Raw genomic sequence first — 24,199 nt, forward strand, 5'->3', positions numbered from 1 at the left:
AAGCTGGAGAGGGACTCATCTGGAGCTGTAGTGATAGTATAAGGGGCAATAGTTTCAAACTAAAAGAGGGAATATTTAGGTTGGATACACAGAAAGCATCCTTTACTGTGAGGGTGGTGAGGCACTGCACAGGTTGCCCAGAGAAGCTGTGGATGCCCCATCCCTGGAAGTGTTCAAGGCCAGGTTGACAAGGACTTTGGAGCAACCTGGTCTAGTGGAAGGTGTCCCTGTCATGACAGGGGATTGGAACTGGATAATTGGAACTTTAAGGTCCCTTCCGATACAAACCACTCTATGACTCTGATTTTTTTACCAATTTTACTCTTCAGACCTAACTGATGTCACAATTTACAAAATAATTTCTTATTCATGACCATTTAAAAAACTGCAAAGCACTTTAAGCCTTATTAAAGCCATGTATTTTTAACTGTCATACTTATCCTGAAAATTAGCACAATTTAAAGATCAGGGCTCAGTTTCCTGAGGGAGGGCACACCAGCAATATGACCAACAGCTTTTAAAGGGTCCAGCTGCACGGGGACAGCCAAGAGCAGATGCTGTCTCGAGCCAGCACACAGGGTCCAAGGAGAACACGCTGCTGGAGAGCGCTGCTGTGAACCGAAACCTGGCTGCTCCTGCAGCTGGGGCTCTCCTGTTGCTGCCAATTTATGGACTCTCTAAACACGGACAGAGCCAGGTTTCTAAACCTCTCCTTTCCAAAGGAGACACAGTTTGTTCTTTGCAGGGTGTGAGGCGGAAGTTTTCCACAAATCAAGCGTACCAATTCTCAAAACTGTACGCTATATATACATTTTAGCAAAGTCACAGTTCATTGACTACAAGGTAACTAGTATTAATTAGCAGCCAATCTTCTGTTGCTTAAATAGTTATTTCCTTTCCTATACTATTTAGCCCACATGCTCAGTCTTGTATTCTTTTCATTTGATGTACTGGTTGTCGCCACCTCCCACTGCTGGATTCTAAAGGCCATGAATTGGCACCAATCCCCTGCATGGCAAAGGGTACGGGGACCTGTGGCGCCAGCCAAGGGACAAGAGATGGCCAGTGACACAGCAGGAGCCGGCGACTCCACAGCAATGTGCAATAAACGCCAGGTGGTCCTTTGCCCGGGGCCTCCTTTGGGTTACGAGGCCTGTTTCACTGGTGAGCCAGGACCCGTTTCACGGCCTTCTTCTCATCCTCTGTAACCCTCCGGACGATTTGTTAACTCCCTCTGGCTCTGCGGGGCTCGGAGCAGCCGCCGGTCCCCGCTCAGCGGCGGCAGCGGGAGCCCGAGGGCGGCCGGGCCGGGCCGGGCCGCGCCTGCGCCCTGCCGGGCCGGAGCGGGGCCGGCGCTGCGCGGCCGCCGTGCGGCACCGGAGCCAGCCCGCTCTGCTGCCCGTGCCCTCTGCACGGCTTGGGCCCGGGCGCGGCTGCTCCCGCCATGGTGCGGTGCGGCGTGGCGGTGCTGCGGAAGGTCAGTGCGGCCGGCCCGGGGAGCGGTGGGGACGGTGCCGCAGGCGGCGCTCGGCTGGCGGGGAGGGCTGGCGGGGAGCCGCGGGAGCCTCTCCGGGAGTTCCGTGTGCCGGGTGGCGCGGGCCGGTCCCGTCCCGCCCGTGCTGCCCTCAGGGCCCGTCGGCGATGTCCCGCCGCGGCGGCACACGCGGGTCTGCGGCGCCCGGGCTCGCCCGGCCCGGCCCGGCCCGGCCCGCTGCCCGGGGCCCTGCGCGCCGTGAGGTGTCGCTGCCGGGGAAGACATGCCAAGCATTGATTAAAAACTATGCACTCTGAAGTTTCGTCCATTGCCATGAAAGATCAGTCCAAGCGGTTTTACACACGCTTCTCTGTAGCGAAATATAAAGAGAACGTAATTAACTGATGTTGAAACTATTGGTTTTTTAGTACAGCAACTTCATAGACGATTTGCGGGTCTATGTGAGAGGAGGAACTGGTGGAATGGGTTATCCTAACCTGGGAGGGGAAGGAGGAAGAGGTGGTGATGTCTGGTTCGTCGCCCGAGAAAGGACTACCTTAAAGAGCATTAGGGAGAAATATCCCCAGAAGCGATTTGTAGCTGGAGCAGGAGCCAACAGCAGGTAAGAATGTATTTAATGAAAGTTGTTATTTACAACTTTTCCAGAAAGCAAAATGTCAGCTGAAGGTACTAAGCCTGGTTTAATTTCTCCCAGTGTTAAAGCTCTAAAAGGTGAAAAAGGAAAAGATCGTGAAGTTCACGTGCCTTTGGGAATTTCAGTTCTTGATGATGATGGCAAGCAGATTGGTAAGAACATTTGCTTTGTTTTAAGGTATCTAATGCTTGTTACAATTATTGATAACATCTAGTCAATTTCTAATACTAGGATGTTTTAAGGTTTACAGGCTTTCCAGAATATTTCTGTGTTTTTCTTTGTTTGTCCAAAGAGTTGAGAAATACACTGTAAAAATTGTTGGAAATGCAGGGACCCCTTCCAGAAATTAGCAGTAGTTGATTTGTATCACTACCTACAAGTCCTTTGCTGTTGGAAACAAGTGTTAAAGGCTGGAAGCCATACTGATCCTCCACAGAACCATTTGTGTCCTCACATAAGTTATGTCTCCATAAAACCAAGTAAGTGTCCCTATATCTTTACTGAATTATGAAAATGCTCAAAAGACAAAGATTTTAGGTTACTTAAAATGCATATCTGTTTTTTACTCACTAGGAAGATGTGTTTCAGTACTCTTGGAATAGCTCTCAATGGTTCCTTTGCAGTTTCTCAGAGTTTTTCTTTTCAGACTGTCCAGAATTAAAACTAAATTCCCAAATTGTCCTGGTTTGGATGTTTAACTGCATTGGATGTATTGTAAGATTTGTTTATGATGCAGGCATATCAGAGGGCTAAAGATATCCAAGTGTTGTTCTTTTTGTTGTTGTTTTAATTATTCTAACCGTAAGGGAGGTATCATAGTCTGCATCTTAATGGAAAAATATGAACCATCTGAAGGGAACCACATCTCTACCAATGCATATTTTTCCTTGCATTCTTGAATTCAAATATTGGAGGGTTCAGAATCTTGGCCATACTTTGCCTGACTGTAATTTTCTTGAGGTGACTGATTGTATGACAGAGAAAAATCCTGGGGTGTGATGGCTTTCGTTTGTTGCCAAACAAGGAAAATCACCATCACCTTGAGGGCACAGTTCTTGCAAGGAAGCATACACAAAATTGTCTTACAACTGGAGGCATTTAAATGGAAGATCACAAATTAACTGCTGCAGAAGATTGTGTTTTTTCACTAACAAATTTATTTTCAGGAGAGCTTAATGCAGCAGGAGAGAGATTCTTAGCAGCTCGTGGAGGTCTTGGAGGCTCTTTGGCTACAAACTTTCTGCCTTGCAAAGGTCAGAGGAGAACTGTTCACCTTGATTTGAAACTTATAGCAGATGTTGGCTTAGTTGGGTAAGTACAGTAGTTTGAAAACTAATATTAGAAAACAAAGTAGTACATTTCAAATTAGATTTCGAAGAAATTTGAGTTTGGATGACGAGTGTTAATTGTGCATTTGTATTGCCACCTAAGTTATTTGCAGTTTGAAAAAATCAGATTGAGTTTAAAGCTATTAAAATTAATTTTTACATTTGAAAGTATTCGTTATGTTTTGGTGAGTGAAGGGCTTCATGAATCAGGATAATACATAATTAGTAATATAATTGTATTAAGCAGTTGCAGTGATGGCCACAATAGTCTTAGCATAATATTTATTAAGTAGGTAGGAGGTGCAAAACAGTGCCAAGAACACTGCATATTGCAAGTTTAACTTCATGGCACTGGGACAAGTAGATCCTTACAGTAGAAATTCTGAAGAGAATTCCAAAGGCTATGTTTCCTACTCTCCCAAAAAAACCAGCTTGTAATGTTGGAAGGAAGTAATTACAAACTAGAACAGTAGGACTTGAATATCCATGTTGCTGCTTTATAACAATGTAGATAAGTAGATTTTTATTTGGAGAAAGCTTTCAACAGCCTACACGTGTAGTGTAGTACAACTGTTGTTCTATTCAGCATCTGCTAACAGAAATCAACCCTGTGGTCCTTATTAACAAAAAAACATAAAGTGATGAGTTTGAGGTGGAAATAGTCTAGTTGGTATATACCAATAACATATGGAAACTTGAGCACAGATTGATCCACTAACTATATTTTTTATTAGAAATAATTTTGACAATATAAAATTTCTCTAAAGTTACAATTTTCAATTTGTCTTCAGTAATTACCTGACAGAATTTTTTTCTTGTTTTGATCAGTGAGAAAGTACAGGAGTTTTATGATGCCGATGCTTCTTTAATCTTGTATTTTAGCTGACAGTTTGCCTTCAAAATGGACACAAAAATCATTATCAGTCAATTAGAGAAGCATATAATTTACTTTTTGAGAGTATGAATCAGCCTCCAATGGTTGTGGTTGTACTTTGATCTCTTTGTTTGCTATTTTTGCCTTTTTTGTGAGTGGTTTGTTATTAGATCAGGTAAAAAAAAAACAACTATGTAGACTTGAGAAAGGCCAATCAAGTTTGGGTACAGTTTGTGATGTGTTAGCCTAGGTTGCAATTTAAACTTCAAAGAACATAATCTACTTCAGTGGAAACAAAGTGCTTTCTGGAGTATATGACCAGAGTAGCCTTTTGGAATGTCTTTAAGGCACCTTTCAACATCAGAGTGTATGAAAACTGCACTCAATAGTTTCCCTATTACAAGAGTCATTAGGTTGTTTTCTTTTTTTTTTTTAAGAAAGATTTATGTACAGCCCTTTTATAAAGGCCTGTAATATAGTGCCAGCCTTGTTAACAGGCCATGGTTCTCCATGTATTCAAGTGGAGACTATTTGGTTTTCTGTGGGACACCTGCCTTTGTATCTTGTGACTCTGTTGAGTTGCCTGTAGATAGAGTTTTCTTTGGTCATTCTGAGATAAATATTTGTGAATTTGACTGGAACTTAAGTTTTGTGTGGACTTTCTGGATGGAGTATGTGCTAAGAACAAGAACTAAGAACAAGAACTAAGTCCTAAGAACAAGGACCGCAGTCTATCCTTGGATGTCAGCATTAACTTCAAGTTTTACATGGATCAAAGCTATTGTGCCTTTTCCAGCTCAGGTTAATCTTTAAAACAAGTGGGGATTACAATTTCAGTCTTAATTTAGGTTTTCATTTCAGTGGGTAGATGTACTCTGTGAAGAAACTTTTGTAAAAGCTGGTGTATCCATTAAGGAACACTTTTGCAGGATGCAGGTATAGCTGTCCCTTGTAAAGCGAAAATGTTATAACAGACAGGTGTGCACAGACCAGCTCCTAGGTGTTCTTTTAGGTTTACTTGGTAGCAGAACAGGTCAGTACTAATTTCAGGATCCCTTATGCAACTTCACTGCCTCAAAACCACTCATACACTGTGTACGTGTGTGTCTATGCGCAGTCTCACTCTCTCTGAGTTTGCATTTGCTTTGCTCTGTTAGCTGAACTCTAGCATAGGTATCATTGGTACTTGAAGTATAGACTTTCATAAACCCTGATGTGTATGCTGAGAGACTGTAAATCCAACTGGTAAGATATATTTGCAGGACAGCTTTTAGAATGCAAGCATAATTTACAAAATTAGCTATAGCACATGGAAGAGTGAATCCAGGTATGTCTGGATGGTAAATGCTGTGTTTCTGTCTGAGTGACTTTGAAAGATTTCACTTAAATAAATTACACCTGTATTTACATAACTCTCCTGTGTGCATCCTTAGGAAGCATTGTTTGATTTAGAAAAATTAGTCAGATTTTATGTCAAAAAGTAAATCATAATGATCTAGGGCTTGTTTGTTTTGTAAAAAAACCCCAATAGTCTGAGTAAATGAGTACAAAAATGAGTTGATAGCATCAAAGAATACATTTGGAAATAAATATACAGTAATCATATAGGTGTTTATTCAGTGTATCAATCCTGACTTTCCTTCTAGGTTTCCAAATGCAGGAAAGTCATCCTTGTTAAGCAAGATTTCACATGCCAAACCTGAGATTGCAAATTATGCATGTAAGTTCATACTCTTATTTTCAGAGCAGTAATGTTTCCCAAGAAGGAAAAGAAGTCTTTTCGCTGACTTGCTTATGGTAAATATTTATAATAAAGAACAGGGTAGCAATGTTGCCTGGCTTTTTAATTGTAAGAAATACTTCAAGGAGATACTTGTTGCCTCAGTGTCCAGTTCCTTTACCCATCTCAGTTTTTCATGTATACACCCCCATAATGCTTCAGCCTGTTAATGCAGGGTCTATTTAACATTTATTTTTGTCTCAGCCCCATTTATTGCAACTGAGACTCTGTGTGGTGTGTAATATCCTCAGTCTCCAGAATATGTACTGTCAAGTTCCTTTGCTTGAATATTTTTATGCTTTAGAGCTTGCTACCTTGCAACAGAGAAGATTTTGGGGTTTTAATTTGTCCACAGAATTATTTTTTTTCTATCAATAAGTTCGAATTAGTTATCTGATCTTCTTCAATTAAAAAGTAAGTGTGCAAGTACCAATAACTCCTACTGACCTTTTTGCACTATTCCCAATTCTCTACAGCCTTTTCTCAGTTTGAAGAGTCCTATCCCACTTTACCTTTCATGTTTTATCCCTGTTTGGAAGCTAATCCATAACCTAGGTAATAGTTTTTGTGTCTGAGACTTCTCTACCTTCACTGTTCCCATTTTGGGATGACTGGAGCAGAACTGCAGAAAGAGATAAGACTTGGTCAAGCACTGAATTTTTTGTGGTCTAATTTTCATCTGTCTTATTTTCCTTTTTCTTTATTCCTTTTCCTATTTTTTTTTTTGCTACTGCACATTTGTTTCATTTTAATACATTGAGAAAGTTCTACAATATTTAAATGTTTTGCAACTTCAACATTTTTTTTAAATGTTAAAACCAGTTTGTTTTCTTCCTGTCCCCTTGCCACAGTCACAACAATACAGCCTGAACTAGGAAAGATCATGTATGCGGATTATAAGCAGGTCGGTATGAAACTTCACTCTGATTGTTTGCTAAAGTTATATGGAGTGACTACTTATGTTGCTTAACAGAATTTCAGAAAGAGAATGAAAACTTGTGGGTATTTTCATATGTATCTATAATGTGTACATATCAAATGCAATTACACGGGTTGAACAGGAGTTGTGAGAAAAGTACTGTTTTATGAAGTAATAATAAGAGACTTTCATAGCCAAATACAGTATTATGATGTAGAACTTATTTCAAGTCACTTTAATAAATGGCTTCTCATTTTCTCGTACCTTCCTTCTGTGGTTCTAATCCTGGCTTACAATCTTAGAGGTGTGAAATTGTTCATGGAATTGAGATTGCTGTCTCCTAGTGTGCTCTTAAAAGTTCAGGACTTGGAAGGAAATCACTGTTTGAGAGAGCAGCCTGTTATTTTTATTTAGAAGAAGCAAATTTCTTGCAAGCTGCCTGTACAGAGAGCTCTGGACTGAGTGAGTAATTTTCAGAATTCAAATAGTGGCAGATTTGACCAGTAGATGAAGATCTATATTAGTGCATGGCAGTAAGTTTTGTGATTATAACCCTGCTACCATAGCTTCTTGTGATGACTTCCAAGGTTGGCTGTTCTAGCTTTCTTTCAGGTTTTTTCTGTCTTTGTGGCATTTTTGTTGGTTTGGTTTGTGTTTTCAGGCGTAGGGTTTTGTTGTTTTTTTGGGTTTTTTTTTTTTTTTTTTTTTTTTTTTTTTTTTTGTTTGTTTGTTTGTTTGGTGGGTTGGGTTTTTTAATTAAAAACTGAAATAGTATAATGTGATAGTGATTACCTGAACAGCCAGGATAGTGCTCTACCTGAGAGATGAGGCACCTGGGTCCAGTTCCTTTTGTGGTAGGCTGTGGTTGTGAAAGACTGGTGGAGTTATGGCCCTACCACTTCAATTTTTGTGAACTCTGTTCCACCCAGAGTTCAATCTTCTTCAACATAAAAGTTCTGAAGAAGGTCTTCCAATCTTCTTCAGATAAAAGTTGTCACATTAATTGTGTGGTGCCTGGAATCCTTTCTACAGTATGCACTGCTGTGGAGACCAGTGCTAAATGAGACTAGAGAGGCTAATAGATTTTGGACCCCAGCTTCACTTAAAAGTTGCATCGGACATTTTCATTCCTCAAGCTTGCATCTTCTTTGATGTGCTTTTACTTTGTTTTTGAAGTGTATGATACATGCAGTACTGGACTCATAATTTTCAAGATAAAAGGCAAGTGCATAAAAGGGTTTCAGATGAGTTAACCAGAAAAACATAATCCTCAGATATGAAAGGACAAAAAACTACTGTTTCTGCTTTCAGAACCAATAATGCTAGGGAGATTGAGTAGCTGATGCTTGAAAGCTTCATTTAACAAACTTCAAGTAAACTGTGTATTAAAGAAAGTAAGCCTAGTTTGTCTGGTTCCCTGCAGAGATGCAATATGTCTCAGAGAATTTTTTTATATTCATTTTATCTGCTAGTTTAGGGTAGCTAATCCTGGAAAGCTGTGCTGCAAATAAACAGGATTTTTCATAGCCCTTCCAAAAAACTGTCTGCCATCAATGAGGCTCTCTTGCTTACATTGATGTCTTTTTCTCCAGCAAGAGATCTACTTGCACTCCTGGCTTTCTTTTCTGAAGTCTTTTTGTTGTCAAAGCCAGTGATCCTTACTGTTGGCCATTTCTCCAGTTCATGGCTTTTATTCCACAGTGTCGGGGGCTATATAGAAACTATATGGACAAAATACCTGATTTCTGAAGTCGAGGGAACTAGGGGTGGTGATCACGTGGAACTTCTGGGGGTAAGAGGAAGTACTCTCCACATTGCAACTTCTGAATCCAAAACAACATAAGCAGTGTAATTAAGAGCAATGATTGAGGTGTCTTTCCTGTATCATTCAATGGACAATGACTCATTTTTTCCTAAAGAACATTGATATTTTTAAAGAAATATTGTAGGAGTGTAGGAGAGTGTTCTTTAATGACAGAGTGGTAAAGCTAGCCTTTGTCCCCCAAAAAAGGAAAGAAGCCCAGAAGTTTCTCCCAACGATCAAGTGAAAAGCCACCTTATAGGACCCCAGAGACTTCACTAAAACCTTGGGGTCACCTAATTGGATAAAAGCCAAAAAGTCCCGTCTGGGCCATAAGGTAGAAAAGAGGAGAACAAAAGGACCATGGGACTTTTGTGAACGTGTTTATACCAGGAGCAGACCTCTGTACCTAGCTCAGATTTTCTGTTTGTTATTTTGCCTTTTATTAAACCTTTTTGTTTCTAACACTGCAGCAGAAGCCATCCTGCTCATTCTTTGCCTCCAAAGGTAATAGCTAAGCTATCCTTGGTGTATTAGGTTCCCTTTTGAAGGCTCAAAGAACCCTGGCCCGACAAAACAGAACCTAATAAAATATGTAACAATTTGTCATTTTATCTTAGTACAATATAAAAAAGAAAATATGTGCAAGTTTCCTAGTGCTGTCTGTCATTACTGCTTGAAAAAAAAAAAAAAAAAGACACAGAAGTAGAGGATCTGAGTAGAGTTGGGTTTCAGGTCTCAGTACCAGATCATGAAAACTAGCAGAATCACTTACATTTTCTACCAGAGTATCTGAGCCCCCTTCTGCACTAAGTAGCACACTGGAAATGTTATAGTATGCTGGCTTCAGGTATTGTTCAGTTTAATCCAGTTGCTGACTCAGTGGGCATTAGATAGATTTGAAGACCCTACCTTTGCTCTTCTTTACTTCACTCTCTGTCTTAGCTTTCTGTGACTTACTGAGTAGCCATTTTGGGGGTTTCATTATCAGTCTGCTTTTTTTCAGTCTGCCTCAGCTGTCCAACAGCCCTCCCAACCAGCAGAGAAAATAATAAAGTCCCTGTCCATTGTGGCAGTCTTTGCTGGGCTCTGTCTGGAAGCTGATTGATTAATCAAAGTCTCATTTGAGCTGAAGAGCAGAAATCAAATTCTTGTAGCTTCTGCTGCTCAGGGGAACAGTGTTAAGTGGGTTTGTATCTGGAGTAATGATACTCTGTAGCCACAAGGAACAGACTTTATTTGCTTGCTCAGTGACAGTGAGAAATGTCACTATACAAATGTGATAGCCTAAACTGCTCGCCTTTCAGAGTCTGTTTTATTCTCAGGTAATAGCTACATTTTGTAAGATCTCTGCTGAGGTATTATTACCCTCTGTTTTGTACTTTGCAGACAGCTATAAAAAATAGACAGGGGGAACATGAGAAGCACCAGGTCTGTGTAATAGCAGCATTTTGTTTAATCTGCTTCTATTGATAGATTGTAAATGTACTGAAACAGCCAATGCATATTATTTTGTCTGGGTTCTTTTGTTTATGTATAGTGATAATCACTATTGATGGTTTAAAGTCCCTGAGTTTGCTTACTGGAAATATTTGGTTTGAAACTTTTGTTTTCCTAGATTTCAGTAGCTGATCTCCCAGGACTGATTGAAGGTGCACATGCAAACAAAGGAATGGGCCACAAATTTCTCAAACATGTAGAGAGAACCAAACAGCTTCTCTTAGTTGTAAGTTAAATAAAATTTACAGTTTACTGAAATCAAAATGCTATAAATAGAATACATCTTAATTGAAATGTAGTTGGAATTTAAAAAATCATTTATAATTTGCATGATTATGATAAATATAGCTGTAATTGTGTTTACAGAATGGACCACTCAAATGACTAATGATAAATTAAGTTCTTAAATAGAATTTATCATTGAAAATTTCTAATTAATTTAGAACAATGAAGTGTTCCAAGCATACCAAAACCACGATTTTTTTTTTCTGTAAGATTCCCTTAAGAAGTTTAAAAACCAGGCCTTTGAGAAACACTGTATCAGAATTAAGCAGTTTGTGCCTCCAGTGTCTGATGTTTCTTTGCTGTTTAGTAGACCTCTGTTATTTGCCCAGGAGTGAACACACTGCCATGGACATTCCAGGCCAAAGTAGTTGATGGAGAGTACCTTGATACTGTAGCATAAATTTACACCACAAAACTTGTTTTTGTGTAACTTTTTCAGGTTGATATTTCTGGGTTTCAGCTGTCTATGAAGACTCAGTTCAGAACAGCCTTTGAAACAATATTGCTTCTAACAAAGGTGAGTTCTTGTATTCCTATGTGACAGCTGTAGTTGAGTCAAGAGAATGGCTCAGTTTTGATCAAGAAACATTCAAATGTTAGTGTGTCTTCTGGATTTATAATAAAAAGCCAGTGACCAAAGAGATTCTCCAAAATTATGAAGTCTTTATTTTTACTTGTCCAGGTTAAACCACTCTAGTTTATGTTGGGTACCACATAATTATTAATAGAATTGTTTAATCTATGCAGCATGTGGGATATTTCTTACAGTCAAGTAAAGGTAAAAAGACAGATAATTTTCAGTTTCCACAATCCAGTAGCATTTTTAGAAGTAGAAATATGTGGTTACAGTTAAAGCCCTGCCTTGATGCCCTTACTGCATAAACCAACATCAGGCCCCAGCTTTGCAGTCATTCACTATTTCCATCTCTTAACTGTGCTTCTAATTAAAATAATACATATTATGTAACTTAAATTTTATCTCTGTGTGACTGAAGTTGATGAATCTTGTAAATTTTGGGTATTGCTGTTTATTTTTAGTTTATTCAGGTTGTGATTTTCTAATATTAAAATGTTTAAGAATTATAACACTCTCTAAATTATTTTCTTATATGTTTTATAGGTCTGAAGTTTTTCTGAAAATGATTTTGTGTTCATGACTGAATAAACAAAAAACTAAAACTCTCATTCTTTTTGTAAGAGGCATTTCAGAATGAGCTAGCCTGTTTACCTGAAATCTGTCTTTGAGCAAAAAAATTACTGAATCACTGAACATTATTTTCTTCTGTGCTGTATTATATCAGCCTTGAGCACGTGAGTCAAACTTACAGCTGCTTGGGCAAGAAGGGCTATTTAGGCAATTAAACAAATGCAAGAGGAGATGTAAAATTGAAGTAGCACTTGTTAAACTACAAATACTTACTAAAGGAAATTTACTTCTCTTTTAAGGAACTGGAGCTGTACAAAGAAGAACTTGTAACAAAGCCTGCACTTCTTGCCATTAATAAAATGGATTTGCCTTGTGCAAAGGATAACTTGGATGAACTTATGACACAACTAGAGAATCCTCAAGGTAAATGAAATTCCAACAACAACTCTCATCAAAAGTAGTAGTAAGATTTCATATGGATAACTGCATTGGCAGAGAGTTGTTTGAAGCTGAAGTCAGCTAGTACATTTCTTATTGGAACATATGTTTAAAATCACTTCCTGCATTTAGAGCTGTGTTTATATGCATTTGTAATGGCTTCACTGATGGGAAGTGATTGTAATAAAATAGAGATATCCCAGATGATCTTTCCCAGCCATGATATGGGAGAGCAAGTTTCCAGTCTAGGTGTCTGGAATAAGAGTAACCTGCATAGAAGGTCTCCTCACAGGCACTGACATATGTACTATTTGTCATTTGATTTTGGCCTAAACACTTGAAAAGGATGGAAAGGTCTATGTAGGTTTATTTCAATATTGCAATTATGTTGGGGTGAATTGTTTTCTCTTTCCTGGAGTGTGTAGAAACCAGAAAGGCTTAGAGCCATATTCTCCCATATTCTGCAGTTTGGGATTTCTTTGTACTCATTGGAAGTGCATAGAATCTTCTCATGGCCGCATTAAGAATGGTATAACTGCTGTATTAGTGCTTGGCTTCTGAGATTTGAGAAGATTAATTATGCAGATAGTATGTATATTAATTACAGCTATGTTTATAACTAATTTATTAAAGATTATTTTCTACATTTAATGGGATTTTATGGGCTTTGTAGTGATACAGTATTTGTAGTGATACAGGGGATTGTACTAACTCTTTCAATACAATTTTTCAGACTTCTTTCACTTGCTAGAGGAAGAAATGATTCCAGAAAATACTCTTGAATTCAGAGAGGTGATTCCTATATCTACGTATACTGGAGAAGGAATTGAGGAACTCAAAACATGTCTAAGAAAATCCATAGATGAGCAAGCAGAGCAGGTGAATGAAGAATATCGGAAAAAGAAACTCCTGCTTTTACAAACTTCCAAAGAAGAACAAATGAATAGAAGCTGACATTCCTGAATGGATCCAGTACATTTTAATATTTTAACTATGCCCATGAAGCCTTTGTTGTGCAGACCTTCCAGTTAATTGTTCCCTCTTCCATCACTGCCTGCTTCCCTCCTTGTTCAGGCACTTGGGTAGGGCACAGTGGGGAAAGAGACAAGTTTTGTTTTTTTTATTTACATTGGCTATGAAGCTCAACAGTGTAAAGACCAAAGTACGTGTAACTCAAAACACTGCTCAATACCTGGTGATCCCTGGAATATTTTTTTGCCAAGCGAGAGGAATGGAGGAATATAACTTGCACAAAGGAGCAAGTTCAACAACTCTACATGTCCTGTGGGCATCAGAAGAAGCAAGGGAAATTTCTGATGGAGGAATTTTCTAAGATCTGGGGCTTCTAAGGTGAACCAGTTCTGCTGTTGTGACAGGCATTGGATTGTAGGGGGTTTGTTGGTTTTAAGGATTTAAAGGAAAACACATAAAAATGGCTGTTAGCAAGTGACTTGTAGGAGCACTAAAAGCAAGACTAATTTGTAATGTTGGAGGTTTTTTTGATACGTGCTGGTTCCTACTGCAGTTATCTTAGCTGTATAAATCTTGATTCCAAATTCCTATCCTCAATTTGTGATTCCTCCTTTTATGGAGTTGTTGGGTTTATGTTACGATTTGGTGAAGAATAGTGCTTCTTCTCAACAGAGCTATACATTTTTGGAAATATTTAGTGTTCCAGATTTTGTATTACAAGAAGGCACACTCACATTTTACTTTGAAAAAAAAAATTGAAGTCCTTTATTGTCAGGGTGTTTTGTACTTTAAAGCTATTAAATTGCTTGTAAAGCAAAATAAGATTGAATACATTAAAACCTTTTAGTTTGGTTTAGTTTTGTTTTGTAGTATATGTATCATACCCTGCTTCTTTAAATTTTGTTAAAGCAGTCACCGGGAAGAAAGGCATGGTTTCTCATAATGCATTTTTTTTATCATTGGTACTGATTCTTACTGTGTTAAGGGCTAATATGCTTTCCCTAATGCTAAGAATAGGCTGTCAATTATTTTTAATACTCCATTTTACAGAATTACAGAATCAATTAGATTGGGAAAGACCTGTGAGATTGAGTCCAACCAATGACTGAACACCACCTTGTCAACTAGACCCTGGCATTCAGTGCCATGTCCACTGTTTCCTTAAACACCTCTACCCTCCACCTTCCTGGGCAGCCCATTACCCTTTCTGTGAAGAAATTCCTTGTGATGTCCAATCTGAACCTGCCCTGGTACAGATTGAGGACGTCTCCTCGCATCCTGTCGTGAAGAGAGCGACCCCCACCTGACTACAGCCTCCTTCCAGGGGGTTGTAGAGTGATACATCACCCCTGAGCCTCCTTTTCTGCAGGCTGTTGTTTCACAGCTGAAAATAGCATTTTATTTTTCCCGGACTTTGTGAACACCGGTGTTAACCCCTCTCATTAAGAGGGGGAGTGGGGCTGTGTTCGGACTAACAGGCAGCATGGTTTGACTGCAGCTGAGCGCCGTGGGCCGTAGCTGCCTGCCGCAGTCGGGTTCGCCTTATCGCCGGGACGTGTTTCAGAGCGGCGGCGTTCCGGCCCGGGCTGGCGGAGTTCCCCGTTCCCGCGGGAAGCGGCGGGCGCGGAGCCGCGGCGCGCCGGGATGCGCCGGGATGTGCCGGGATGTGCCGGGATGTGATGTGCCGGGATGCGCCGGGATGCGCCGGGCCGGGCCCGCACTGCGCCGGCGCCGCCGCCCCGCCCCACAAGGCCCCGCGCGGGCGCGGCCTCCCCTCAGCGCGGCGGCTCCGCGGCCGGAGCGGCGGCCATGGCGGCTCCTGTGCGCGGCGGCAAGGTGAGCGGGCACGGCACGGCACGGCACGGCACGGCACGGCACGGCACGGCGAGCCCTGCCCGCGGCGCTTCCCGGCTCCCCCGCGAGTCCGGGATCGCAGTGCGGCAGGCTCCGGGCGCGGGCGGGGATCGGCGGTGCTCCCCGGGGTTCTCTCTGTGTTCTCTCCGTGCGTCAGCTGCTCTTTCCCATTCAGTCGATAAAATAATTATCCCCGCTCCAAGTTTTTCTTGGAAGTCCTAATCTGTTAGCTAGGATCGTTAATTCTAACTCGATACGGCTATACTTAATTTTAAAAGGAGTTTTGTAGAACGTGGAACTGCATGATTGATTCCCAGAATTAAAAAAAAAAAAAAAAGACTGGCGGCAGTGGTTCTGAACCGGTCCCTTGAAAGTGGCGAGCTTTAGGCCTCCAGTTTCCGGTGGCCAATTAGCCAAAACTCGTGAAAATTTTTGAACTGCTGATGGTGTTGTGGATAGTTAGGCAGCCGTTTGTGTTGATAAATTATACTGTGACTTCTCTCCTCCAGGGCTTTACTAAATAGTGATGCTTCCCAGACCGTGGGCTTCTCCCGGCCATGCAAGGGAACAGAGCTGGTTTTACTAATTTCTGAATTATGTCTATAGTAAATGTCCTTTTTGTTGTCTTTTTTTCATTTTTTTTTAATCTTGTGGGCCTTTAATGACTTACCAGTTTGTAACCCGCTTCAGCCAGCATCTCTTGTTACAGGAACATGGATCTTTGCAATAGGAGGTAAAATCTGTCATTATTAAGGGGTGCTATTAAGACTGGTAGCTTCTATGGATCAGATAGAAAGGCCTTTCACAATACAGCTTTAAAATCCTTGGGATGGAAGAAGCTGAAGCCAAGAATCTAAGGCAAGGCAGGGTTTTATCTGGCCAGAGTGTGCTTTCTTCCCTTGGACAACTAGTTGACAAGTGGCTGGGGTCCCTAGTTGTTCAACACCACCAGGAATAGACAATAAAATCAGATGGACTAAAGAGAGGAAGAAAAAAACAAAATAAACTCCATGTCTGCAGAAATGAGTTGGGTATTGGGGAATATTCTGTAGCTGCTCTGTATCTGTTTATTACAACACAAGTTTCATCATTTAATGGGAGGGACTCCTGGGCTGGGCACAGCTCCCTCTGACAGCTTTGTTTGCCTGCAGTAATTTTCTACTTAATTATGTTGTTGTGGTTGTTCATGGGTGTGAACCTGCAGAGGGAGGTCTGTGTGTTTATCTTGGCTTCAGCTGCAAAGTGCACAGAAAGCTTGAAAATTCATCAGTAATGTTAGTGAACAAAAGCTGCTGCTCCAAGCTGTGTGTCTGCAGTTGTGTCTTATATGCAATAGCATTCTTATTAATGAGTTTCCAAATCTGAAGCCTTCTTTCTCATTCAGTGAAAAAATCAGGGTTCATGACTGTGTTGTAAAGTCTCTTTCTTGCCTAGATAGTTTGATAGAAGGATTTCTTTGCTGTTTTTGTAGGTGATGGAGACTATTCATATATGAATTTTAAAATATTTCAGGGTTTGATATGGGTAGTTTAGAATAAGCTCTGTCTTTGCACGTTAGCCCAACAATTTTGTCAGTATGTTGTTACTTTTAACAGTTGCATACTGACATACTTGGAGGTCTGATGCTGTCCAGTAGTAAAGTGATTTATACATTTTGACCTGCAGATTTGATACTGGGACTTAGATGTGGGGGTAGAAAATCCACAAGAGGATCTTTTCCTCTGGAAAAGCTGGGCAGCTGTTGAAAAGGCATTACCAGTGTTTCCTGGTTTTCTCCACTTTCCTTGAAACCTTCATGTAGAAAGCAGGAAGGAATAGAGACCCACAAGATACATAAACAATGTACAGCTTGTCCTTTGTTTTCTGACATTAAATAATCATTGCACCCTTTCCTCACTGCTGTTTAAGTGCAGCCTTGAACCTAACATCTGCAGTAATCATTTGGTATGACTTCTTATGGATTTTTTGCTAAAAAATGAAATTCAGGATACAGACTCTGTGTCTTGGAATGCCCATGAGAGAAGCAGTTTTTTGCACCTTTGTCTTTTGAGAATAGATAGAGTGCAAGCTCTGGAGAAAAAAATTGAAGAAAGAAAAAAAGTAGTTTGAGTTGTGTTTTTTAAATAAGAACCAATTGTAGAGGTGACGGAGTTGGCCTAATGCAAACGTAACTGATATTCCTAATTCCTGAATTGCAATGTAAATGCTGTTGCTGAAATTGCATGAAACAAATGTGATGTTGACTCTTTGTTCTGTTTTTTAGATCCAGTAACACCTTTTTCCTGCTTATAGAAGTTGCTAAAGTTTCTGTTAGTTTGAGGACACTGCTGGTAAGTGCACTGAAGCCATCTAATTAAGACAACACCTCTTTTCTTACTGTCTTCATTAGGGATCTGAAGCTATAATTACAATCATAAAGCCAGAAGTACTTGCAAGATGGGATAGGTGTCCCCTGATGGAAGGGATGGTGGGTAACGTGCCTGTTTTCTGTAATCTACTACTACAAATGAATTTTCAGAAACAGCAGGTTTCTGAAAATGGTCAGTCATGTGTTTATTCCAGCTGGTTCATGTATAGCTCTATCTTGGAGTATGCCCTGTCTGCATGCCAGTTGTATCCATCTAAAAGCAAGCTCTTTATGGAAGAGCAAAAGCATCAAGCTTGAGGAGAACAAAATTTGATGCAATATTAGATTTACCCCTGAAGTTCATTTGTTAGAGTTCCATTTTCTTGCAAGTTGATTGTTTTGACCTTACCAAAGCTAGGGTTAAGCATCACATTAAAACAATCATAATGGAAATACTTCTCTGGTCCCTCTACCCAGGGGCTATCCTGTTAATGACCTGCCATCTGAAAAGTTTACTGCCATGGGAAGAGAAGCTTGCCCATGCTCAGCTATCCTTAGCAACAATATAATGCTATCTTTTTGACAAACAAGGTCGTTTTTTAGCATTAATGTGGTTGTCATTATTTCTTTCCAGAGTGCTTCTTTAGAATTGAGACAGTGATCAGCACTGAAATGAAAATGTCCACATGACAGTGCAGTTCTTCAGGGTTAGAGGGCATAAAATAATTGCCTAATGCTTTCTTAGGAAATGAATTGAACTTCATTTATTTGTCTATAAATCAATAGAATGCTGGCTAGCTGTATGGCTTGATAATGCTTTTAGTGTGTTTCCAGTATACATGGGAATTCCTTACCTGATAACTGGAGCTCCCTGGTCATTGGATGTTTGCAAAAGGAGAGTGAGGGATCAGATCCAGTTGCCTTTTTGTTTGCAGCCATGTCTATCTGTGATACAGATACTCAGTTACTTGTATGTGCATTAAGCAGAACTTCTGGTACTTAAGGGATTGGTTTATGAGTTCGGACTTTTGATAGATACGCACAGTGCAGTATAATAATTTGGAAGAAATTTCAGAAGGAGTTTATAACTGAATGCTGCTCAGTAAGAATTTGCAAAGTATCTGTTCATTTTTAGGTACTATAATTCTTAGTGTCCGGCTTCAAGTACACTCTGGGGTAAATTCTCAGAGTGTGTTATGTATTAGGCTTCTTTGATATATCTTGGTCATGCAGAGAAGGGATAACTGATGACTTGAATTGAGTTTTGGGTTTTTTTGGTTTTTTTTTGGTTTTTTTTTTAAGTTTTTGTTTGTTTTGTAAAGGCCCATCATTGAGACTTTCTCAGCATCTCTGCAGGCAAGAGGCTATAGTAGGTATGCAGACAATGGTTATATTGAAAAGGAATGGTTTTATTGTTCTGGAATGGAAAATGTGAAAGCTGAAAAGTCATTTGCTTTCTGTAATTGTTTGTGTGCTTGGACAGTTGATTCTGAAAGGCAGGAGTAGTGTGGCAGGTTGAAAAATTCATAGTAAGTTACTCAACAGAGCCTCCGCCACTCTCACAGCTCTTGTCAACAGTTTGGCCTATATAAAATGAGTATAGCTGCCTACATATGCATTCCCTGCCAGTCTAATGATGCAGATTTTAAGCAACTCCCTTTTACTCATGCAGCAGCCTGGTAGGACTGAGCATGTGCTCTGATATTGTATCTGGGCTAAAGACAGGGAGTTGCCAGTTGAAGACAGGTGGACTTAAATCATGGCTGTGTAGACTCACACATTCAAATGTGCTTCTTTTTCATCTTGAACACAGCAACTTCAACAGTCTGTCAGCTGAGAAGTCTGTGAAATAACCTGACATTTCATTAAAGCATGAATTTAGTGGTTTTTAAGACAGTGTTACCACTGTCTTAAGTGTGTCAGACAAAGAAGGTGCCACGGAGTTAGTGCCTACTAGCTGTCATCTAAGTTTATTAAAATCAAAAATCAGCTGTAGATAGTCCTGTGTCCATAGTTTTCGTTTATATTTTTCTTTTTAATTGCAGGAAACAGCCTCTGTGGGCAAATATGGGCTGCCGGGATGTTCATGCAGCAACTGTACTGGCCTTCCTCAGTGGAACAGCCTCAGTAGCTGGGCTCCTTGCAGCAGTTCTGCTTCCAAACTGGAGGCAGATGAGACTGTACACGTACAACAAGAATGAGAGGAACGTGACCGTTTACACTGGACTCTGGATTAAGTGTGCGCGCTTTGATGGGAGCAGAGACTGTGTGATCTATGACCCACAGTGGTACACAGCTGTCGATCAGCTGGATTTGCGTGTTCTTCAGTTTGCCCTTCCTCTGAGTATGTTTACTGCTGTCTCAGCTCTGTTCCTCTGCATGATTGGCATGTGTAACACAGCCTTTGTATCCAGCGTGCCGAACGTCAAACTGGCCAAGTGCCTGGTAAACAGCGCAGGCTGCCATCTCGTGGCCGGCCTCTTGTTCCTGCTTGCCTGTGCCATTTGTCTCACTCCGTCCATCTGGGTCATTTTTTATAACAATTATCTGAACAGAAAATACGAGCCCATCTTCAGCTTTGACATCTCTGTATTTATTGCCATTGCCAGCGCTGGCGGTCTGTTTTTCACTTCCATCCTGCTGTTCCTGTGGTACTGTGCATGCAAAAGCCTCCCTTCTCCTTTCTGGCAGCCCCTGTATTCCCACGCCCCCAGCATGCACAGCTATGCCTCTCAGCCCTACTCCGCACGTTCTCGCCTCTCTGCTGTAGAAATTGACATTCCTGTTGTGACACATTCATCTTAAGGAGACAAAGCCTTGGAAGCCAAGCTCTTGTGCTCGTTCAAGCCATGAAAATTGCAGGCTTGATTCTCTGTGCTGCCATGCACTGAGCATAATCCTTTATAAGGTCAAGTTTCCCAAGGCGCAAAGCCATGGAGGCCCGAGTTCAGCAAGTCTGTTGCTGTTCTGGTCTGTTTATTTTTCTTGACCACCTTTCCTTTTTTTCCTTATTTTTTTGACTCTGAGCTCACTACAGTCACAGTTGCTGCTAATGCTGGAACAGTACACTAACAATTGTATGCATCCATCATTGTGCTTGCTGATGTCAAAGGAAGTGTGAACATCTTTCAAATTTGATAAGCTATTCCTAGATTCCGATCTCATTGTAAGACCCTTGCACCCGTGTATTGTCCAGATGCAGGCAATAGAAGTGGGTGTAGGGGATTCACTGAGTTTCTTGTTCATCCTGACCCACACATTGTAATATGTGATGTCTGAAAAGGGTGTTTGGAAGACTAATTCTGTTCTGTGCACTGTTCTTTGTTTTTCACTGTACACACAAACAGATACCTGCTTTGGAACTTCTGTAACAGAATTAGTGCCAAATTACCCTTTATTTTCAAGGTAGCTGTCAGAAGGAATAAAACTGCTTTAACTAAGAATGTTGTTCTACGCTGTAATCGCATTTTGTGAATTACTGGAGGCTAGAAATCTTTTGTGAATTTTATTTCTAGTCTGTTTTTTACTAAGTTAGCAAATTCACTAGATCTATTTTGTGATTAAAACTAAAAACACTAGTATTTTAAGATTGTGATTGGAACCTTGAATGCTTCATTTGAAGGCCTTCTTAAAAATGGATTTTCAAGTATGATATAAAGTGTTCAGTTCCGGAGAGAAGTGTCACTCACTGCAGAAAGGGTTAGGAAAATCATAAAGAATTCTAAAGACTATGAAAGATTCTTTCAAAACACTGTATACAAATTATAACAACATCTCTCTGAAAAGGGAATTATAACCCTGGGGAGAGATTTTTTAATATAGATTTTTTTAAAAAATATATATACAAGGAACAACAAGCTTGTTTTTTTCAGAGTTGATCTTTATGGATGATGGACTTTTCATGCTGTAGCTTATTTTATTACTGATTAAGACTTAACCTTTTCAGCCTGGTTCTTTAACACCTTTCAAAATCCAGTTATTTCCCTTGCTGCCACTTCATAAATGCAGAAAGTTTCCTATTTCTATTTTCCGTAGGATGAAATTTTGAATAACTTTCGACCTTCACCATGTAGCTCTACAAGGATGAGGCGGGATTGTAAATTCCCAACCTGGGATGTCTGTAAATCACTTTTTGCCTTCTAAAATACAGAGCAGCAGATGAGCCCTAGGGATCCAAGCTCTTCAATATGGGCTTTGACATTACTTGGAAATTTCATGACAGTGAACTGAAGACTGCTGTAATTAAAGCAAGCATTTGATTCTCTCAGGTTTTGGTAAATTGAGATCTTATGTTTAAGATGTCATCCCAGTAAGGAAAGCTGTTTTGATTGGTGGCATTCTACAGCTTAGTGGATATTTGCATTTCATTAATCTCAGAATAAATTTGTTTTTCTTAAAAAAAAAAAAAAAAATCAATTTCTTTAATTCCAGTTCTGAAAATTCATCCAAGGTCCTGGAAACCATTTAGTTTCCTCCTCTAGGTGTTAGAAATAGAAACAAGTACTGTAATGGGAAAGTCTTGGTCTGTTAAAATTTGTGAAATAACAGTGTGCAAAGAAAGATTGTGTTTTAGCTGACAGATCTCAGACTTCAGTGGACTAAGGGAGGACGCTGATCTCTATCATAATTCCCAGCATAGTCAGTAAAGTGACAGGCCTTTAACACAGTGCTTGATTTAACAGCAGTCTAAAGGAATTAACACTGTAGACAATAAAGAATATGTAAGGAGATATGCCTCTAAAGGCCTAAATATGATACTCTTAGGTTTACAGGGTATGACAGTATGAAGTATCTTTTTTAATCAGATCATGACTTGCATGGGATTAGAACACGTGTAATGACATGCAAGCCAGATTTTTTTCTTCAAAACTGAACTTGGCTTTACTGTTAGTCTGGTTGTCAAACACTGTTGCTGGTTTAGCTGCCCATATCCTTTAATGCCTTGTAAAGTCAAAGTAAAGGGGCCACTGGTTTGTGATTTAATGTCATCTTGCTTCTGCATCACTTCAGTGTCTTTTCTTCTTTGTTCCTTGCTTCAGTTATGAGTTGGCCAGTAAATGTTAAAGTCAGCATCTGATACACTCTTTGAGCCTAAATTTGCAAAGCATTTTGATCATTTTTAAGAGTTGATGAATGTGTCTCTTGGTGACTTAAAAAGGAGCTGAATTTTCAGCATCTCCAGAACAAGAATGTACGTTTAGCCAGTGTTGTTTTCTGTGCACTTTAATAGCAGATGTCTCTGACAGCTCTTTTGTATTCTGACTTGGATTTTTATGCACAGAACTTTTAATTAGTATTTGCTGCTGCCTAAGCTGATAACTTGTTGCTTTGGGAATTGTGTCATTCCAAAAGCCAGAGATGAATGAGTTATGAAAAGTGGAGCTCCAGAAGATAATGGGTTCCAGCATAGGTTTCAGTTAGCAAAAAGACTGTTGCATCATGTTCTGTCACTGAAGCATAGCTGGTTTTCTTTTATCAATGCTGTTAATATGTTTCTGCTGGATCCTAAGTGAAATTACCTGGAAGTGCTATGCTGTATTTCCTTTGTTACAGAAAAATGTGGCCAACCTGTGGCACTTGAGCTGAGTGCCACTCCAACGGTTTGTTTTTTTGCTAAGGTTGCCATCGTGCCCAGCACCAGGGCTGGGGAGTGACAGGCCTCCCTGGATTGGGAGAGAGCACACGTGTCCTGCAGGTATGTCTGCCAGGAAACAGCCTTTGGGGAGCAGTTAGCACCCCTGCCTCTGACCAGCTGCACCTTCCTGGGCTCTCCTGTGCGCAGGACAAGCACTTGGGGTCTTGAACAGAAAAATTTTAATTTGTAGCTTGTGCAGTAAAAGTTGGGTGCTCTGGGATTACAGGAACCTGTCTTTTTTCAAGTAGTTCCTGTCCAACTTCTTTCAATTGTGTTAAGTGTTGGCTCTTTTTATGTGAAACAGAAGATATGTATTTTTAATAAAAGAGTCTCATACAAATGCAGTTTATTTTGATTCATTTTATTGAAAACAGTAGCTACTAGAATATGAAAGACTTTACTTTTCGATATTGATCCCCAGACTATTTCGGATGCCTTAAAATGTGTATACACAGGTTTAAAATGTGTATACTGCATTTTAGATGTGTAATGTTATAGGACTTGTGCTTTGAGCAAAACAAAATAGTATTTAAAAGCATCACAAAACCCCAAACCAGCCCTTCTGAAAAGCGGGGATAAGCCAAACTCCTATCCTCCCATCTGCTGTGCAGGATGTGCTGTCAGCTGGAGAATATGCTGCCTCCTGACCTGTGAAAGTCATTTGGGCACCCCAGGGACTTGTGGCACTCCGGAAGGATGATAGTGGTTCGTGATGCTTCACTTCTGTTGTGTGCTGCTCCTGGCTACTACAGCTCAGCAGGGTTATGGTGACTCAGTACTGAGCTGTGGAATCCTCTGAATCCTTCCACCTCAGGGAGATCTCCAGGGCATTGCCTTAGACATACCATAGAGTTTTCCCCGCCTAGGTGGACAGAAAGGACTTCCCCGTGGAGTCTTGCACAACACCATGATCCACCCCTGTTCCTTTCCCCATATGTCCCAAATTCTCGTCGTTTCTCCTTTCCCTGTTTCCTAATTGGTTATGGTAACCCTGGTGCCAGCCCCCTTCAGCCCCTTGGCCACTGACCCCATACTTACCCTTGTGCACAGCACACGGTCTTGTCTTTTGACCCTGGCTTCCCTTTGGGATGTGGATACAATAAATATAATATCCTTTGTGGATACAAAGGGCCATACAAAAGGCCCTTTGACCTCTCTTCACTGAGCTGGCTGTGTGAGTGTGGTGTGTG

General features: G+C 40.4%; 2 protein-coding genes across 8 annotated transcripts in view; both read left to right on the forward strand.

Moving 5' to 3' along the window:
• Positions 1-14,029, forward strand: part of LOC135294346 (GTP-binding protein 10-like) — a 54,760-nt gene extending 40,731 nt beyond the window's left edge. For 4 of the 7 annotated variants that reach the window (XM_064409475.1, XM_064409501.1, XM_064409485.1 and 1 more), the window contains 9 exons: positions 1,903-2,096; positions 2,190-2,281; positions 3,296-3,440; positions 5,978-6,051; positions 6,963-7,015; positions 10,450-10,557; positions 11,056-11,133; positions 12,063-12,186; positions 12,935-14,029. In XM_064409475.1, coding sequence (XP_064265545.1) covers positions 1,903-2,096; positions 2,190-2,281; positions 3,296-3,440; positions 5,978-6,051; positions 6,963-7,015; positions 10,450-10,557; positions 11,056-11,133; positions 12,063-12,186; positions 12,935-13,155 — 1,089 coding nt within the window. In that variant the 3' untranslated portion in view covers positions 13,156-14,029. Of the gene's footprint in view, positions 1-1,320; positions 1,478-1,902; positions 2,097-2,189; positions 2,282-2,421; positions 2,569-3,295; positions 3,441-5,977; positions 6,052-6,962; positions 7,016-10,449; positions 10,558-11,055; positions 11,134-12,062; positions 12,187-12,934 lie in introns of those variants that run through there. The other 3 variants (XM_064409532.1, XM_064409537.1, XM_064409509.1) reach the window with 3 other exon arrangements.
• An 861-nt stretch (positions 14,030-14,890) lies between these two features.
• On the forward strand, positions 14,891-23,349 carry CLDN12 (claudin 12). Its single transcript, XM_064409587.1, has 3 exons — positions 14,891-15,009; positions 17,291-17,357; positions 19,420-23,349. The coding sequence occupies exon 3, from the start codon at positions 19,442-19,444 to the stop codon at positions 20,177-20,179; it is 738 nt and encodes a 245-aa protein (XP_064265657.1). The 5' UTR covers positions 14,891-15,009; positions 17,291-17,357; positions 19,420-19,441; the 3' UTR covers positions 20,180-23,349.
• The last annotated feature ends 850 nt before the right edge of the window (positions 23,350-24,199 follow it).

The sequence above is a fragment of the Passer domesticus genome, chromosome 1, assembly GCF_036417665.1.
Source record: "Passer domesticus isolate bPasDom1 chromosome 1, bPasDom1.hap1, whole genome shotgun sequence".
Lineage (NCBI taxonomy): Eukaryota > Metazoa > Chordata > Aves > Passeriformes > Passeridae > Passer > Passer domesticus.